Source organism: Aulonocara stuartgranti (assembly GCF_965226115.1).
Source record: "Aulonocara stuartgranti genome assembly, chromosome: 7".
NCBI lineage: Eukaryota > Metazoa > Chordata > Actinopteri > Cichliformes > Cichlidae > Aulonocara > Aulonocara stuartgranti.
This window is the reverse complement of record NC_138945.1, coordinates 45,950,741-45,970,000: the sequence shown is the minus strand read 5'-3', so window position 1 is coordinate 45,970,000 and position 19,260 is coordinate 45,950,741. Positions and strand designations below refer to the sequence as shown.

General features: G+C 38.0%; 1 protein-coding gene across 3 annotated transcripts in view; it reads left to right on the top strand.

Annotated features, from left to right (window-relative positions):
* Positions 1-16,812, top strand: part of tmtc3 (transmembrane O-mannosyltransferase targeting cadherins 3) — a 33,585-nt gene extending 16,773 nt beyond the window's left edge. For all 3 annotated transcript variants that reach the window (XM_082539218.1, XM_082539216.1, XM_082539217.1), the window contains exons 7-14: positions 1,999-2,251; positions 5,067-5,215; positions 5,425-5,545; positions 5,692-5,803; positions 10,487-10,590; positions 11,266-11,435; positions 11,675-11,901; positions 13,820-16,812. In XM_082539218.1, the coding sequence (XP_082395344.1) occupies positions 1,999-2,251; positions 5,067-5,215; positions 5,425-5,545; positions 5,692-5,803; positions 10,487-10,590; positions 11,266-11,435; positions 11,675-11,901; positions 13,820-14,718 (2,035 nt within the window). In that variant the 3' untranslated portion in view covers positions 14,719-16,812. The remainder of the gene's footprint in view (positions 1-1,998; positions 2,252-5,066; positions 5,216-5,424; positions 5,546-5,691; positions 5,804-10,486; positions 10,591-11,265; positions 11,436-11,674; positions 11,902-13,819) is intronic.
* The last annotated feature ends 2,448 nt before the right edge of the window (positions 16,813-19,260 follow it).

Here is a 19,260-nt window from a genome sequence, read left to right as displayed (position 1 = left end):
GACAGCATAAATCAAAGATGAAAACCAGAGACTTTAAGGAGACTTTAAAGCGATCTTTACGGTGATTCTACTGTAGAAACATGAACAGGTAGAAATAGAGGCTGCAGCCTGACTGGTCATTAGTTTGTTACTCGTTGAAGTTCAGCAGCGATTGGCTTCACCGCAAATGCCAGCTCGCCTTATCACGGTGCTGGGCTGGGGTCAGCATTTACTCAGCTTTAACATCACTCTGGGCTCTTGGCTAATGTAGCATTAGCATGCTGTGCTTGCAGAGAGCTAAAGTTGTGTTAACAGTATAATGCAATAAAAATAAAAGTAATGTCCATATCCACACTGTAAACTGCGCCACTATTTTCCTTCTCCAACACTGGAGAAATCAACCGATCGCAACGAGAGTGCAAGAACCGATAAGCGGAATCGATAGAAAGGCAGACTAACAATTCCAAGCAATTGAACTTCCCATCCCAACCTATCATCTAGTATCATATTGAACAGTAGAAAAATGCTATACAAGAATCAATCCATTTACCTTTAACTGATTTTCAGCATTAACATGTGTTTCCTCCACCCTGCCATTAGTATGCTTCACTGTTGAACTTGGGGACTGCATCCTAATCTGAACAACAGCCTTTTTGTGGTACTTAATTGTATTACATGAATGTGCTGCGTAAAGTTGTTTAAACTTTAGCTGATGTACCTTAAATGTAACACACAGAACTATTAGTCATCATTGGAAGGTTTTTAACTATTTTTAAACACAATTTACAATAGGTCCTTTGTAATGTAGCTGAGAAGTTTCATGGTAAATCTCTTTAAAACACAGAGCCAGATGAATGACAGATATTTAATGCCCAAATTCCTATAATATGGAGCTATTGTTGGGATATTCTAAGAGGTTAGAACACCATAAAAATGCCAGATTAGTAATAATTCAACTAGATTATGCATTTATTGAGCCTAAACTGTCTTGGAATTGTCTGCACAGGATTGAGCCTAATGCCATTTGACAGGAAAGATAAGATCCAGTTCCTAGAGGGCCTAATCCTCTAGTTATAATCCTCAAGCTGTCTCCGATTGTCTGAGACGATTTCTGTGTTCAAGCCATAACAATACCACACCTTTAGATTATAAAATCCCCAGCTGTGATTATTTTGGACTGAAACGCCTCTGTAAAGCAAGTTTGGGCAATGTGCTTTGCCCAAACAGTTCAGATACAAAACACTCCTGCGGTTCCTATTGTAGCGTCTTTACTGGCAGCTGCATAGATAAACCCAGAGACCATCTTGTTATGAGATCACACCACCAGTAGCGACTGTTCATCATATTGGTAATTTGAACTATAAACACTTTGAGATTCCTTTAGAGCAAGGGTGTCAAACTCATTTTCACAGAGGGCCACATCAACATAATGGTTGGCCTCGAAGGGCCAGAGTAACACTATGAATGTAACAAAATACAATGTAATTTAAAATATACGAAATCACCCTTGTTTATATTCTTAGATAACCGTTTCTGTATTAAATTCTGTATGCATTGAAGTCAAGGGGGGCAGGACTATGGCACAACCAGCGTACGACAGAAGTGTAGTGATTTATGTAGATTTGTGTTGTGTCCTGGAAGAATTTCATTTGTCAGATAGAAAACACTTAAACTTAGATACAATACAAATACACTACAGTATAATATTGTATTGCACACTATTATATACACTCCCACATTTCATGACATCTATGGTTTTCCTTATTTTTTTCACCCTCCACATTTATTATATACTTTATTTCAAGAAGAATATAATGTGATCCACAGCATCTGATATCAAAAATAAAATATAAATTCTGAATCATTTTTCTTTACTTGTTTTGCAGTAATTTGATCCTTCCAATCAGATAGAATAAAGCATTCATGATTTAAGAATTTCATGATAACACCAAGGAAAGGGAAAGTGGATAATATGTAATGTTTATCATCTCCTTCTCTCCCTATGTAATGTTCTTGCAGATTTGATAACCCTGCAGCAGTCAGCACTACACCCACCAGACAACTGACTTTCAACTACCTACTTCCTGTAAATGCATGGCTCCTGCTGAATCCCTCAGAGCTCTGTTGTGACTGGACTATGGGCACAATCCCCCTGGTGGAATCACTTGTAGATCTGCGTAACCTGGCTACACTAGTATTTTACATTTTTCTAGGACTGCTTGCTTATCACAGTCTGCGATACAGACACAGTTCTGCCAAGACAGTCATCATGGTGAGAGAAAATGTGGTTAAATTGTGTGTGTGTGTGTGCGTGCGTGCGTGCGCGCGTGCATGTACATTTTTATTTTTTTCACAAAAATAAACCAGACAGTTAGGCAGTTCTGAAAACTAAAGTGTTACCTCTGCTTGGTCAGGTTGTAATCAGTTTGATGCATCATCTCCACATCCAGTGTGGGCATATGAGCCCCAGACTTAAATATACCCACCGTCCTGTTTCACTGTGGGTTTGATATATTGCATTTTATTCTGTTTTGTTAGTCTCCTTACATTAACTCTTCTGCTACTGCCACAAATCTAAAACTTGTAATTATTTATATTATTTCTAGCCACCCACTGTGAAATATTAATGTCTTGTCCAACCCCAAGTGTTTGGCCCTTTTTTTTTTCTCCTGAGACCACTGCTAAAAGCCGTCTTTTGACAGTACTTCTGCTGATTGGATTTTGGCCTTCATTATTTTTTGTATCTGTGATAAGAGAGCTTTTCTGTTTCCCAGTAAACAAAGCTTAAGGTATTCGTCTTCTGGTGGTGTGGCCTTGACCAGTGACAGGCTTTTATTTGTTGCTGAAAAGCAGAAGCCCTTTGACATATAAAACTTTAATAGAACACATAACACAAATATATCTATGTTTTCCTTCATTTTGTTGAAAAATAGTGAAATGGCAATTGGATTTGAATGGAATTGGAAATGTATAGGATCATAAATGTCTCCTTTTCACATCTTCTGTTTTTAAACATTCCCAAATCCTTATTTCTAGCTTTACATCAAAATAACACACAACAAAATAATAGATTTTCAGTACTGTAAGACTTTTGAACAGCACTCTTTATAACCATTGTTCTTAAGTATTTAGGAAAGTTTGGAGGTCAGTAAAAAGAAAAATCAAAAGTATTACTAGTGAGACATATGACCAACAAAATGTGGTTTCCTTTCTTGGGGAACATAGCAAGGTTCTTGAAGTATTTGCACAATATTGACTTCAATTCAATTCAGTTTTAGTTATATAGCAACAGTTGCCTCAAAGTGCTTTATATTGTACAGTATTCATTGTACTCAACTCAAAATACAACAGTATTTTGAGTTGAGTATCTGTAATAGCCTAAGCATATGATCTGCATTGGCCAAAATAGTTTTTAGTTTTTTTTGTTCTTTTTTTTTGGGGGGGGGGATTGTTTTTTTTGTTTTAATAGCATCTGTCTGCTTGTGGGGAAAAGAATAACATGCTGACTTGAATTACTTTCTACTACATTCTAACTGTAGGCCCTTTATCCCCCTCTGTAGTGCCCTGGGTTCACATTGCATACAGTTTGCATAGCTTAATGGGATGTAAACAGATTCTAAGTACTAGAACTCATTGTGTGTGTGTGTGTGTGTGTTTTTTGTTTGTTTGTTTTTTTTAAATGCAAAGTACCATAGAAGAGCCCTGACTTTAGAATAAAAAGCTAAAGTGGTTCCTTGTGTCCACTGGTCATATCCACTGCTTAGTAGACATTCCAGATAATGATACTTTATCCTGCTAAATTGGGTAGTGGCTCAACATACAACCTGATGCAATAGTTTACCATTATGTTTTGTGTGTGTGTGTGTGGGGGGGGGGGGGTTGTTGTTTGTTTTCTTTTAAGACAAATTTTATTACCACTCTTTGTGTATATTTAGCTTTTTTCGGCAAATGAAGTTGGCCAGCAGAAATGAGCAATGAAACACAAGTTCTTAGTTGAGCTTTGAAGGGATGAATGGGTGGTGAATGTTTACAGAGGTACATAGAAACAAATTAGCATGTGTTGTGCAATAGGTTCATTGTTCTCATGCTTAAAGGTCAGTAAACTTGCTCACAATATTGCTCTAAGCTTCAGCTTTAGAAAGGGGAACACAAGTCAGCACAAAACACTGAATTATGACCTTTTGCATTGTTTATTCTGGTTTGCTAAGAGCCTTTTGGAAAATGTTGCATAACAATATCACAACACATTAACATACTGCATCACTACAAGGTTGCCAGCTGTCTAACATGGAGCATGAGATATTAATAAATAGTTTTAGACAACCACTGTCCACTGAGGAGCCCCATTCTAGATTGTAGATGTGCTGCAGGAACTATCACAGAGTCAGTTTTTAGTGCTGAAGCCCGTCTTTATTTGGAATTCTGTTTGATATTTTGGAGATTGGTCAGTCCAGTAGTTTTGCATATTTGTAAGATGAAATCATAGACAAATTTTGTAGGCGTTTAGCTGATAGCAAAATTAAGGCTGAGTTCAAAGAGATGTAGTGTGTGAACTTGGTGGCATTGTGGCTAATGTGACATCAGTTTTACCTTTTAGGTGGGTTTTTTTAAGGGGGGAGGTGGTTTTGGGTTTTTTGTTTGTTTTGTTTTTGTTTTTTAAATTAATCCTTTTGTAGATAGACAAACAGTAAATGTCATTCCTATATCGTCATGTAGCAAGCTTTTAAAGAGTGCTTTAGGTGTTCACTGGTGAAGAACATGAAGCTAACCTGTTTGTCATACAAAGATGAGAAATCCTGCAAATTATTGTAAGTTTTACAAATTACAGATTTTAACCTAACCACCTGCTACCTACAAGTGAATGAAGTATTAATGAACTCCTGAGATTTAAACATCAAAAGAGCTGCCAAATTGAACACGTCAAAATCCAGTTTTCTTGTTTTTAGACACAGACTTTTTTTCCCCCTTAGGTCCGTCTCCATGATAATTTCTGAGTGTTCAAGTATTTCAAAAAAAGAGCTCTGAGCTTGTCATATGAACTGACATATTATTTCTTTCTTTTGTGCGTGTTTGTGTGTGTCCTGCAGGCCCTGTCTTTGATTGTCCTGCCTTTTATTCCAGCATCCAACCTCTTCTTCCCTGTGGGGTTTGTCGTAGCAGAGAGAGTACTTTATGTTCCCAGTATGGGGTTCTGTGTTCTTGTTGCACATGGATTCAAGATGATCTCACATAAAGGGTAGGTTCTTGTCCAAAATGACGTTTAAAAGAAGAATCCCTCAGAAGTGCAAAACTGTTTGTGAAATTATGAGTTTCTGTTTGTGGTTACACTTTTACCCTTTTTTGTTTTTTTGTTTTTTAATATTGGTGCAGATATTTAGGTTTTGTGAAGATTGTGAAAATGTATATTTAAAATTACATTGATCTGCTTAATAATGTCCTTTGTAGACAATTGAAGAAGATTTCCTGGTTGATGATTGGACTGCTGCTAACTACGTACACAGTGAAAACTTTTCATAGAAATTGGGACTGGGAGTCAGAATATACTCTCTTTACATCTGCCTTGAAGGTATGATGGAAATGCTGTTTTTGTGGTGGCAGAGTGTCATGTCAGTTTGCCAATGTCTGTAAATGTCTGTCAGAATTAATCATCCACTCACAAAACTGACGAATGTTTATTATCGTTATGTCTCTTTTAATTTGTCATCTACTCAGGTTAACAAGAACAATGCCAAGTTGTGGAATAATGTTGGCCACGCTTTAGAAAATCAGAACAATTATGCAAAGGCTTTGCGGTATTTTCTCCAGGCTACTCGAGTCCAACCAGGTGAGACACTTTGATGTCATTCATAAATCATTGAAAAAGGAAGGATGGTTTCATGGAAGTGATGAAAAATCCACTACAGTTTGCAAAATTCTTTCTTAAGAAGATCAACAAATAGTTGATCTTCTTACAAACTATTTGTTTTTTTGGTGGAGGATACCAAATGAGGTTACAGTATTTTTCTTTGTGTTGAGAGTAACTGTTTTACTTGTTGTTCTACCTGTTCCAACAGGTATACAAAAACAGAAACACCGTATAATACAGTATAACTGCTTTAAACACTAATATTAAATGAAAAAGACCCAGAAGTGTAGACATTCAGCTTTAGTTTAGTGGGTTGAATAAAAAGATTGCATAAAAATGTGAGGAACTAAAGCATTTTTAAATACAATCTCTTCATTTCAGGGACTCAACTTAAGTAACTAAAAATAAAATTTCATTTCTAATGAAACTTCATTTCAAATACTTAGTTGGGTTTCCTCCATTTTAACGCCAGGTCTATACTGCAGCAGCTTTCAGTTGCTTTTTGTTTGTGTGCCTTTCTGTCCGAAGTTTAGTCTTCAACACGCGAAATACATGCTCGATTGGGTTAAGATCAAATGTCTGACTTGGCTATTCAAGAATATTCCACTTCTTTGCTTTAATAAACTCCTGGGTTGTTTTGGCTGTATCTTGTGAAATGCCTCCCAATTATTTAACTTCATTCAGCTCATTTTGGGCAGACAATAGGTCTCTAAATACTGCTCTAAAAATTGCTTTCTTTCTCAGGATGTACCAAGCTTTAAATTTTGTCACTCCTAATATTGTAGCAATTTCTCAGATGGGTTTTTCTGTTTTCAGAGCTTAAGGGTGGCTTGTTTCACCTGCATGGAGAGCTGCTCTGACCGCATGTTGTCGGTTCACAGCACAGTCTTTCAGATGGAAGCACCAGACCTCAGATCAGCTCCAGGCCTTTTATCTGCTTAATTGATAATGACAAAACAAAGGAATTGCCCACACCTGCCCATGAAATGGCCTCTGAGTCAACTGTCCAATTACTGTAGGTTCCTTTAAAAAGAGGGTTGCACATGTTAAAGAGCTGAAATTCCTAAACCCTTTGTCCAATTTGAATGTGGATACCCTCAAAGGAAAACTGTGTCCATGTCCACTATATAACTGTAATTAGAATATGTTTCAGTGAGAGAGAGAGATCCTATTCTTGCCATTAACCATGGTGAGCATGAAAATGTTTGTTGATTGAAAAAGAATCAAAGAAAAATCCCTTACATTGTTCAGCTGCTCTTTCTATTGTTTATGGTAGACTAAACCATCTATCAGTCTACATGAAGGAAATTAGCCTTTGTGCTCTAGCCCAGCGGTCCCCAACCCCCGGCCTTGGACCGGTACCGGTCCGTGAGTCGTTTGGTACCGGGCCGCAAGAGTTGAGGCTCAGGTGTGAAATGTATGGTTTTCAGGGTTTTTATTAGTTTTCGGCGTTATTTTGTTATCGTTTTTATCGTTTACTCGGTTTTCCTGGGTCTGTTCACGTGTGTTATGAATAAATCTTCTTTTTTTCGGTACCGGTACTAGTTTTATATTGTTGTATTTATCCGCAACACCTTAAAGGCCGGTCCGTGAAAATATTGTCGGGCATAAACCGGTTCGTGGCGCAAAAAAGGTTGGGGACCGCTGCTCTAGCCCATTAGTGCTCTACCCATGGTGTAGCCAAAAAGACCCATAACAGTCCTCAGGCCTATTTACTTTTCTGCCAGAAACCATGTTTTATGTCTGTCATGTAAATAACCTCAGTTTCACTGGTGGCTGGATACAACTGCAAGAAAGTAATTCTAGCTTGAGATGGTCAGAGGTTCTCATTGTACTTCACATAACATTGTTCATTTTTCAATTTGTAGGAATAGTAAGCAAGTACAAGTCATTGTGCTTTTTGATTATCTTATTTCAGGGTATGATTTTTGCTAATTTTGTTTGTCATGTAGAAGTATTTGTAAGGTTTTTTGTTTTGTTTTTTCTTTCGTATTTAAAAATGCACACAGCAACTATTGTACAATAGTTGCACTTACACAAGATACCATTTTTCCTCTTCAAATTCAAACAGCAAATCAAGGAAGCTTATACAGTGTGTGAAATGCTCATTTGATTCCCTGCTGAGTTTTTCTCCCTTGCAAACAAATGAATAATCTAAAATTTTTATGGTAGTTTCATTTTATTGGAGAGCGACAGAATGTCAACTAAAAAACAAATCCAAAGGTGTCCGCATGTCACGGAGTAAAATAAGTACTTGATCTCTAAGCAAAATATGACTTAGTACCCTAGTATTTTTTTGTACGGTAAGATTGTTATTGGAGCACTTTTGCCTTTATTGGATTGTGGAGCAATGAAGGACAGGAAATTATTAAGAAAGAGAGAGGCCTCTCTAAATCCTTTGTTTGTTGGCTTCTGCTTGGCATCTCAAAGCTTCAGTTCCCTTGACAGATTTTCTATAGGATTAAAATCTGGATGTACTCCACTCCATGACCTTAATGTGCTTCTTCTTTAGCCACTCCTTTGTTGCCTTGGCAGTATGTTTTCGGTCATTGTAATGCTGGAAGAACCATCCAAGACCTTTCTTCAGTGTTCTGGCTGAGAAAAGGTTCTCATCCAAATTTTTACAGTATACGTTCCATCCATTGGCCCCTCAATGCAATAAGTTGTCAATACACTTGGCAGAAATACAGCCTCAAAGGTTAATGTTTCCACCTCTGTGCTTGATTGTGGGGATGGGGTTCTTTGGGTCATACTCAGCATTTCTCTTTTTTCAAACACAACTGATGATAAAGAGCTTGATTTTGATTTCATCTGACCACAGCACTTTCTCCCAAACCTTCTCTGAATCATTACGTGTTAAATGGCAAGGTTAAGACAGGCATATAGATCTGCCTTCTTGAATAGGGGGACACTTGTGGGCACTGCAAGATTTCAGTCCATCACGGCGTAGTGTGTTACCAGTGGTGTTCTTGGTGACTGTGGTCCCAAGCACCTAACAAGCACAGACAGCCAGGATGTAGTTTTGGGCTGATCTTCCACCTTTCATGTAATGTATTTTTTCTGGATTTTTAGCTGATATGTTGTCTCTCTATTAAAATGAAACTACCGTAAAATTTAGAGACTTCATTTCTTTGTGAGCAAACTTATAAATTCAGCAGGGGTTTAAATAATTATTTCCCCACTGTAGGTAATCACTGCTTACATTATTGCTTGACTCTTCCAAAAACTCTTAACAGCTATGTCACGTGGTAAGCCAGTAATGTGACTTCAGATTGCATTGATAGTGTATCATAAACTGTTTGAACTACTGGTTCCAACCTTTTTCATTTAAGTTTTAGTAAAGTAGGAACTTGTTTTAACAAAGGATATTGTGCATTGCTCAAAAGACCTAAGCTGTCTGTTAATGCATTTGCTTGTTTTCCTATAGTCAGGGGAACAAAAACAATCAATGGGAAATTGTAAAATTAGATTAAAAATAAAGGGGGACAGACGACAATAGACTAAAGCATGGCAAAGATTCAAAGAAAAAACACAGAATATTGAGAAATTAAATGTAGGCTCCATCAAATGGGCTGCAAATTCACATGTAACACGGTGTTTTTGTGTAATGAAGTTAACTCAATGATTTAATTCAGCAGCAGTTTAGAAGAAATGAAAAGGGTCACTGTTGGAAGATTAAATGCTTACATAGTAACACTCTTGGCTAAAAATATGACCAAAAAATCCCCTGGACAGCTAGTTCAGTTGAAAGTCCAACAAGCTTTTTTTTTTTTTTTAACTTCTCTTGACACATACAGTAGTTAATAGGCAGTCAGTTGTTATGAGTCCATTCATTTTACTCTAAGATCTCATGACTGCAGTCAAACAGGCCAAAAGTATAATCCTACTATCTAAAGCAGGGGTGTCAAACTCAAATACACAGTGGGCCAAGATTCAAAACTGGAACAAAGTCGCGGGCTAACGTTAATATTTATTGAAAAAAAAATCTTCCTCCAGATATAAGAATGAATCTTTTCTTATGGACTCAAATAAGTTTTGAATATGAATATGGAACAAGCAAAGCTTAATACTAAACAATATATATATTAGCTGTATAATACCAGTAGGCCAGCTCTAATAGTAATTTGGTATGGCTTCGCGGGCCAAATGTAATTAGGCTGCAGGCCAAATTTAGTTTGACACCTATGATCTAAAGTGTATCATTTCGATATCTTGGGCATCTGTCTGTGTTTTTGTTTTTTTTTCATTTGTGCTTAATGCCTTAGTTTAGAGGAAGCCTACCATAAACTGAGATATCCACAGCTTTGCCGGTTCATCACCCACAAGTGTTTCCCCAAGATTAGCAATGTAAACACATTTTCCCAGCGAGGATTTCCTGCTCTGCTAATCAAGCATCAGTTCTGGCTTTACAAACTGACCTCTTTTAAAGTTTAATTTTTCTTACGTCTTCCTAGAAGGATTAAATAAGCTCCTCAAAATAATGTTGCTTGTTTTGTCTTACACTATTGATGGTATAGTTGAAAATCATTTATATTTTCTAGTCATGTTTAGCATTAGTTGGTATTTAATATAGTCATGTTTAGTAAATGTGTTAAAACACACATAAACAGATGGAGTAGGATTTTGTTTTCTCACTGCTCTTTCTCATTCTTGTTGCTGCAGATGATATTGGTGCTCACATGAATGTTGGAAGAACCTACAAGAATTTGAACAAGTCCAAAGAGGCAGAAGAGGCTTACTTGGTTGCCAAATCCCTCATGCCGCAGGTATTTAATCATTTGCTTTTTTTGTTTTTTTTCTGCTTCCTTTTATGCAATTGTTACTCATTCCTGGCTGTAAGGTTCATTGTAGTCACTGTTTACCACCTGATGGTGGCAGATCATGCAGCATACAACAGCCTTTTAGTCATATCATGGAAAACTTTAATTATATATAACGAACGTGGGCATGATGTTGATGAATTATAGTTATTTTGCTTATTTAATTACAATGTTAGGATCAACACTTACAGGATTATTCCTGGCTCAGATATGGGGTTTCTGGGGTGACTATACCTTACATGGCAGAAACATTAAGTAAATATCCTTGTTATTTTAACTCCACTTTCAGTAAATAAGTAAACAACAATTAACAAAACTGGTTGAAAAAGCAAAAATAACTTTCTTATAATGCAAACTTTTACTGGGGGTACCAAGTTCTTCTATTCAGGAAAACAACCTTCCCAGGATAAAAGCAATGATAGTGATAAGAGGTATAGTTGCAAGTTGCATTACCCAGAAAGGCCTGAGCCAAAAAACAAGGACTAGAAATCTGCATTAAAATCTAATCTCTCATAACAGACTGTAATATGATGATTTTTTTCCACTCCCTTCAAATTCTCTACTTTATTTGATGTTACACAAGCTTTGATTCTAATGAAATGTTGTTTGTCCACACATTAGGTTATTCCTGGTAAGAAGTATGCGACGCGTGTTGCCCCAAACCATCTCAATGTTTACATAAACCTAGCAAATCTGATCCGGGCCAATGATTCGCGGCTGGAGGAGGCTGATCAGCTCTACCGGCAAGCAATAAGCATGAGACCAGACTTCAAACAAGCTTACATCAGCAGGCAAGTTTTGTTTTGATTTTTTTTAAACTCTTTATCTGTCAGATAAAGAGTTAAAATGGCACACATATTCTTTAATAAATGAATAAAATCTTGATCTTAAATGTATTACTGTCAAAGATTTGTACTGAGACATTCCCCTTATCTCAAATTTTGTTGGTCAAGTAATGTAGTAATGTGTTAGTGTTTTTTGCATTATCACCTCTATATGTATTTATTTATTTGTTTTCTTTTTGACTCAGAGGGGAACTGCTTCTCAAGATGAACAAGCTTACAGAAGCCCGGGATGCCTATCTCAGAGCCTTGGAGCTTGATCGCACCAATGCTGACCTGTGGTATAACCTGGCCATCGTCTACATTGAGATGAAAGACCCATCTGAAGCCCTGAAGAACTTCAACCATGCTCTGGAGCTCAACCCACGCCACAAGCTGGCACTCTTTAACTCAGCACTTCTCATGCAGGAGTCTGGTGAGTGTAATGAAGATATAAATAATTTAAGCATGATTGTTCCTCATAAGAGGAATGAGGAGAGCCTTACTTGTCACTTGTTAAAGGAAATAACCTTGTATTACCTTTAGGGTGTAACCAGATGCTTATTTTGAAGCGCACACTGCATGTACTGACAGATGTTCTTAGCCAAGTTTCTGTTCATTCATCCTTCATCAGCTCAGTGATAAAAGTGTTTACTAGTTTCTCCACCCCTGTATTTTTTATTTTTTTTAAACACAGATGGCAAAACCATAATATCAGTTGTAATGACTCAGCATGGGAAAAGAAACACAACTCACAATAATTTCTATTGAGAGCTCCATTAGGTTTTCTTAGTGTACAGGTGATTAGCTGACCTGCTGGTCATATTAACTTTATACTAGACAGACACTGTGTACTGGTCATAAACACTGTTATTTACTTTAAATCCATCAGCGAACAGCAAACTAACCTGTTTATCCTGCACCAACTTGCAGAGTATTTCCATTCAACCGTTAAATAACACAGTTGATCTACCTTTGTTTGTTTTGCAGCAGATTTCACAATATCACAAAAAAAACAATGTCACATGTACGACCCAGAATCTGATTTTAAAACATGAGGACTTGCGCTTTAAATTTCCATTTTATCAAATCTAACTTCTCTTCTTCCTCTCTTCTCCTGTCTTTGTACATCATTACTTCCCACCTCTGTTTTTAAATGACCCACCAAACTGCTGCTGGAACATTGCTGCCGCAGGTCAATCAAGAACGCCTTACTGATTGTAAGGGGCTAAACATATCAAGTACAGCACTTTTTAAAAAATATATATATATATTTCGTGCAAAATTATTTGAAAAACATTAGCAATTACTTTATTAGTTAAGTTCATCAGAGCACGTTTCCACTTTCCTTTTGTTTCACCTTGTCAAACAGTTTGTATTTCGGGGAATTCTTGGTTCAACAGGTCTGGCAATAATCGGCCTGGCTCTAGCAAATGAAATCGAATTCAGCTTTTCAAAAAATGGATGCATTATGATTAGTTGAGATAATCTTTTTTTTCCTGAATAAATTCGATTGTCATTTTAAAAAAATTCCATTTTGTTTTTACTCAGAGTATCTTTGTCTAATATTAAGATTAGTTTTATGCAAATGTGCAAAAAGAACAAAAGATCCAGAAGGAGGCAAATATTCATTTTCCCTGTGTAAGAGTTGCGAGTTGGTAGGAGCCTATCCCAGCTACCATGGATAAATGGATGCAAGGATGGACAGATGGATAGCTCTGTATACGATCCATTGTCAGTTCTGACACCAAGACCAATAAGTCCACAATCTTTTCTACCGTAGATAAATAGACATGCATTGTAAGACAAATTAATTTCAATAAAGGTTAGCTTAACAGTGTGCTGTTGTAAAATAGACTGTCCTAGCATCCAGTACAGTCTCTCATAAATTCTACAGTCTGATTTTTAAATAAGCTGAAAACCCATGCACATATTAACTCTCACAAACCTCCATCCCTCAGGTTTTTGAATTGTGGATTCCATACTAATATATCAATATTAGCAAATATTTGGGGGAGAAAAGTCAATTAATCCACATTTCAATACATGAAAAACCTTGGTTCAATCACTGGTGGTGCTGACTATCCACTCAGTGCCCTTAAGTGATTGTGGAAAAGAGACATAACAAAATCACAAAACCTCAAACTGTAAAAAAAGATTGCAGTAAACATGATTTACAAAGTTTGTTTCCAATGGATTTTGTCACATTTAGCCATTATTGTTTTAAACTTTTTCATACCAGCTAAGGGTAAACAAAATCTTGCACAATGCACATAAAAGCACCTTTTGTGGTTGAATATCAACGTTTGATTACCCAAATTCACCCTGTGCTTTGTGTCTGTTTCCTGTGACAGGTGAGCCCAAGTTCTGGCCTGAGGCCAACCGTCGATTCCTCACCTATGTGGAGGAGGAGCCTGACGATGCCAATGGCTATTTCAATCTTGGCATGCTGGCCATGGATGCAAATGAAAATGCAGCAGCTGAGCGGTGGATGCGCAAAGCCATTGGTCTGCAGGCTGGTTTCCGCAGTGCTCTGTTTAACCTAGCTTTGCTCTACTCTCAATCAAAACGTGAAGTCGACGCATTACCTGTGTTGGATGAGTTGCTACACCACCATCCAGAGCACATCAAGGGCCTAATCCTTAAGGGTGACATCCTCATGAATCACAAGAAGGACACCCGTGGTGCTAAGGCCTGTTTTGAGCGTATTTTACGCATGGACCCCACCAATGTCCAAGGGAAGCACAACTTGTGCGTGGTCTACTTTGAGGAGCGCGACCTGCCACGGGCCGAGCGATGCCTGGAGGAAACGCTGGACCTGGCACCAAATGAGGAGTATGTGCGTCGCCACTTGAGTATTGTACGTAGTAAAATGGCTGCCATGAGTGCAGCAGGCCGACCACTGTCTTCAGCTACCACTGAAGGAGCAACCACGGAGGGGGTAGCTGCATCATCCAAGGAGGAAGTGCTGCAGAGTGTTAAGGAGGGCACGGAAGAGGCTGCTGCGGGTGGAGAGGAAGGGAGGGGTGTTGATGCAGTTGGAAAGGAGGTTGGGGATGAGAAGAATGAGCGGAAATCCTCTACAGAAAGTGTCAGAGGTGTGGGTGTGGACCAATCAAAATCTTTAGATAATAGCCAGTCTGACAAGCGGACTAAGGGTAAGTCCACGAAGGACATTAAAGATATAGAGAAAAAAAGAGCAGCTGCCTTGAAGAGACTAGAGGAGATTGAGCGCATATTGAGTGGTGATTGACATTGTTGCCATTTTTAGCTGGACTACTTTTCCGGAGCTCTTTAATGCTCCAACTAAGACTTCTCCCCTTTAGCGATGTGTAATCATAATCAATTATCACTTTATTTCTTTGATTTATCTGCTTTCACAGGCCACTCAGTATTGTCTGCTGGTTTAACATTAATTATTTAAGGGAAATTTTGATCTGCACATGAAATTCACAACATTAACAGTAAAATTAAGCACAAAGCAAACTTGGGATGATCTATTTAAAGCTTATGTAGATGCCTATGTGTGCATATGTGCTTTATCTGAATGGGATCACATATCATAGATCGGTAGTAGTTTGTTTTTTCATTTGTAATCATTGTTTATCACTGGATTTTTTTTTTTTTTGTCTCACCAAGATGTGAGTCATTGCGCTATTGTTTTTAAAAACAGAATGATTGTATCATGGACAATTAAGGGAAGTGACATGTTTGGCAGATTTCCTCAAAGCAGGATTATATCTGCAGAGTTTGCCCCCTCAAAATAAAACATACAGTGAACAAAATGACTCCATACTACATTGACATCAATCTACATATGTGTATTCCATTGCAGCAACATTTGTTAATCTTTATTGATCTCACTCAGTACTTCCTGCTACTGCAGTCTTTACCTCAAAATTTCATTGTGAACCTATCTAAAGATATTTATCTTATTCCTTTTGTCACATTACCCATCCCTCCCCCTAACATCTCTACAGCTGGCTCCTATGCTTCAGACACCATGGCCCCATTAGAGATGTTTTGGATGTCTTGGGGTTTTTTGTTTTGTTTTGTTTTTTTTGCTTTTTCCCCCTCCGTCTTTCCCAGTAAACTCCCATAGACATTGCTTTGACATTGGCGAGACCCATTTTATATGACCGTCAACAGTGACGCACGGTCATCCTCAGCGTCATGCGTTCTTCATTTGCCAAAGGTCCTTTCACATCAGAAGAAAGGGGGAGGGGGGGATTTTCAGAGCACATTTGAAAATCCATCCAAAAATGGATCTCCCGACACACTTCTCTGCAGTCATGATTTTTATTTTTTTGTTTTATCTTGCTGGGACTGAAACATTGAGGTATTCAACATTTTCAAATTTTCATAATAGACCTTGTATTTGGAGGGGGGCGGGGGTTGTTTTTCCAGTATTTACAGCTATGTGATCAGTCGGATCAAAAATGCCCCGAAGTATCAACAATAAAACTACACTTGATCTGCTGGTGAACATGCGCACATAGTTTTTAGTTTGTTTGTTTCTTTTTGTTTTTTTTAAAGTGCACAGATTTCTCCCTCTTGTGTCCTTGGCTCTTTTTATTTTTATTTTTATTTTTTGTCATTACACCACTATAAAACCCTGTGGCTGATTGGCTACTGTTCAAGAGGTCTGATGCTTAAATCAGTAATGGTGAGGAAGTGACAAGCTTGAATACTACCTGGTACAGCAAATTGTTACTGTCACAGCCATCTACAGAAGCCATGATAGTCATGAAGAGCAGCCTATTGACTACATGTGGTTTCCTCTTCACAGTGCCGTAATTTGTTTCAGCAAATTGTTTTGCTTGGTACTTTTTTTTTTTTTTTAATTTCAAATAGGAGATCTGATTACTGTAGATTAGGAGTATTGTAGTGGTACTACAAAATCTTGCTATGCATTGCGTGACCCTATGTACATACATTTACAGGATATTGTATCCAGTGTTATTTATTATTTTGGTATGCGCTAGATGTTTTTGTTTACCACTGGTAATTGTTTCATTTCAAGGTGCGTTATTTAGTCTCTGCAAATTTGTGTGTATCGTCACATGTTTGTTTTTTGTTTTTTTGTTTGTTTTTTAAAGTCCTGTATTTCAGTAGAGTTCATGTCAGTGTTAAACATGTACGAAATCATTCAACTGGCTGTCCAGTTAAACAAGTACAGTTTGGAACAAGGATGCATCCAGTTTGCCACGACTTCTGTTTCGCCTCATTTTGAGTAAATTTTTGTAAGATTTTTTTTTTTTTTTTTTTTTTTTTGGTGGTTTTTTTATTTTATTTTATCTGTTGGTGGTGGGGGTGTCGGTTATTAAATAAAACTAGCTGAAAACTCTGTGCCTGTTCTTCTGTGTGTTACTAACGTACAGTAAATGTTCTTGAAATGGATTGATCCTACTGATTTGCTGCAGAAAATTTCAGTCTTTGAAAAAGGAAGCTATTGCTAGAGGTGCCTTAAACCTGTTTCTTCTAATGGGGGGGGAGTCCTGTGGTTGCAAAAAGGTTCAAGGTTGTGTAGAAGTCTAAAGTAAACAAAAATTACAAAATTTAAAGAGTAATTTATTTTTTCCCCACTGCTGTTGAATTTAACTGCAGGGTGACATGCAAGGAGATGTTTTGATCGGTCTCATAACATTTCACCACAACAGTATGAAGCAAAAGTCAATTAGTCTGACCTGGGGTTGAAAAAAACAAATTTTGTACAGTGTAGGAATAAAACATCACATGACAACAAAGCAAGAATTCTTCAACACTTTGAACTGTGCCAGGGCCAAATCTGTCAGCCTGAGAGGAACAGAGTGTAACTGTCAGTAGCTGCCAGTCAAAATGTGCCTTTCATTCAGTGTGATGTACTGTTGGCCCCAAAGCCTTGTGCTGTCCAAATATACCGGCTGTGGGTTTTGAGATTATCTTGTCAAAAGATACGTGAAAAACTCTGAGATTTTTTTTTTTTTCACAAGAACTTTTCTTTTCAACCATAAAAACTGACTGCAAAGTCATATGCATTCAGGTTTTCATAATGTCACAGAAAGTGACCTTAGTGAAGGTTACAAATGATCGTCTTATGGCCTCTTACGGTGGATTCACTGTCCTGCTAGACCTCAGTGCAGTGTTTGATACTGTCGATCATAATATCCTTTAAGAGTGATTTATATCTGTGTTTCCCAACCACTGTGGCGTGGCACATAGGTGTGCTGTGAGAAATGACCAGGTGTGCCATGGAAGATTATCTGGTTCCACCTGATTAGTACTCTAAGCAATCGGCGTGAGTAACGGGTAAAGCAATTACATTCTCCTCCACTAGAGGGCACACTGAAGTTAATTATGGAGTTCCACAGGGTTCAGTGCTAGGACCAGTTTTGTTTATGCTTCACTTAGGCAGTATCATCGGAAGGTATAGTATACATTTTCACTGCTATGCAGATGACACAACTTTATCTATCCATGAAGCCAGATAACACGCACCAATTAGTTAAAATGCAGGAATGTCTTTCCTATTTCAGTAGCGGCCAGGCGAGATACTCTACAGCAGAGAACAGGAGCAGCGAGCATGTCATTCGTTCTGTCTTCCTTCTCTCACCCCAACCGGTTGCAGCAGATGGCCTGTTAAAGGGGAGTTTTTTTCCTTCCCACTGTTGCCAAAGTACTTGCTCATAGGAGGTCATATGATTGTTTTTCTCTAAGCATTATTCTAGGAATCACAAAGGATTAGAAAAATGTGTGCTTTATTGTCAGATTTCCAATCCATATTATACCTACAAGTCAAACATTTCCACTGTTAGGGATAGTTTTTCTTTATTTCTCACACATTCACTTAAAACAAAACAAACAAGCAAAATAAACATTTCTATTTCATATATTTTGCACGCAGTGTTGGGAAGGTTACTTTTAAAATGTATTCCATTACAGAATACAGAATACATGCCCCAAAATGTATTCTGTAACGTATTCCGTTACGTTACTCAATGAGAGTAACGTATTCTGAATACTTTGGATTACTTAATATATTATCATGCTTTTTACAACAACGTGAATGTACTATTGCTGTGTGATTTATTACTATTACTGAAGGTCCACGACTCCGAACCGTAGTAAAGGGACCTCTGACTAATACGACGGGGTCCCTGTCGGCGCGTAGCCGAAAAATAGCTTTACTTTGTTGTGTGGGTCAACTCTTCTTGCGAGAGACAGAGAGAGGCGTCGAAAGGCTGCTCCAACGGAACTTATTGTTTTCAGAGGAAAACACGAACACGGTGTACAGTCGAGTCTTAATAGCTTACTTACAACTGGGCTCGTCAGGCACTCTTCTTGGCTGCAGTGGTTATTATTATATTTACATGCTTCCAGCTCCCGTTTTTGCTCGATGACAACTCGTACCTTTCCACTCCCCTTTTTCTCCCTCCTCGCGCTCACAGACCCGTAACGTGTATGGCAGTCCATTCTCCCTGCAGCACGGACTACACTGCCCATGATGCTACATTCTTTAGAGCTATGCTTGTAGCATTCTGCCTGTTAGCTTAGCACAACAACAACAACAACGAAAAGGCGCTCTCTCACCCAGGAAACACACAGTCGCAGAGAGAGAGAGAGCATCGCCCTGTAACCATGGCAACCGTAACGCTGCCGCCTGGAACAAAGAATGTAGCTGTCAAACAAAACCCAAACAGTCCTGACCCGCGACAATACTAAACAGGAAAGTACCGCAGTGTAATCCATTTATTTCAACAAAGTAACTGTATTCTGAATACCACCTTTTTAAACGGTAACTGTAACGGAATACAGT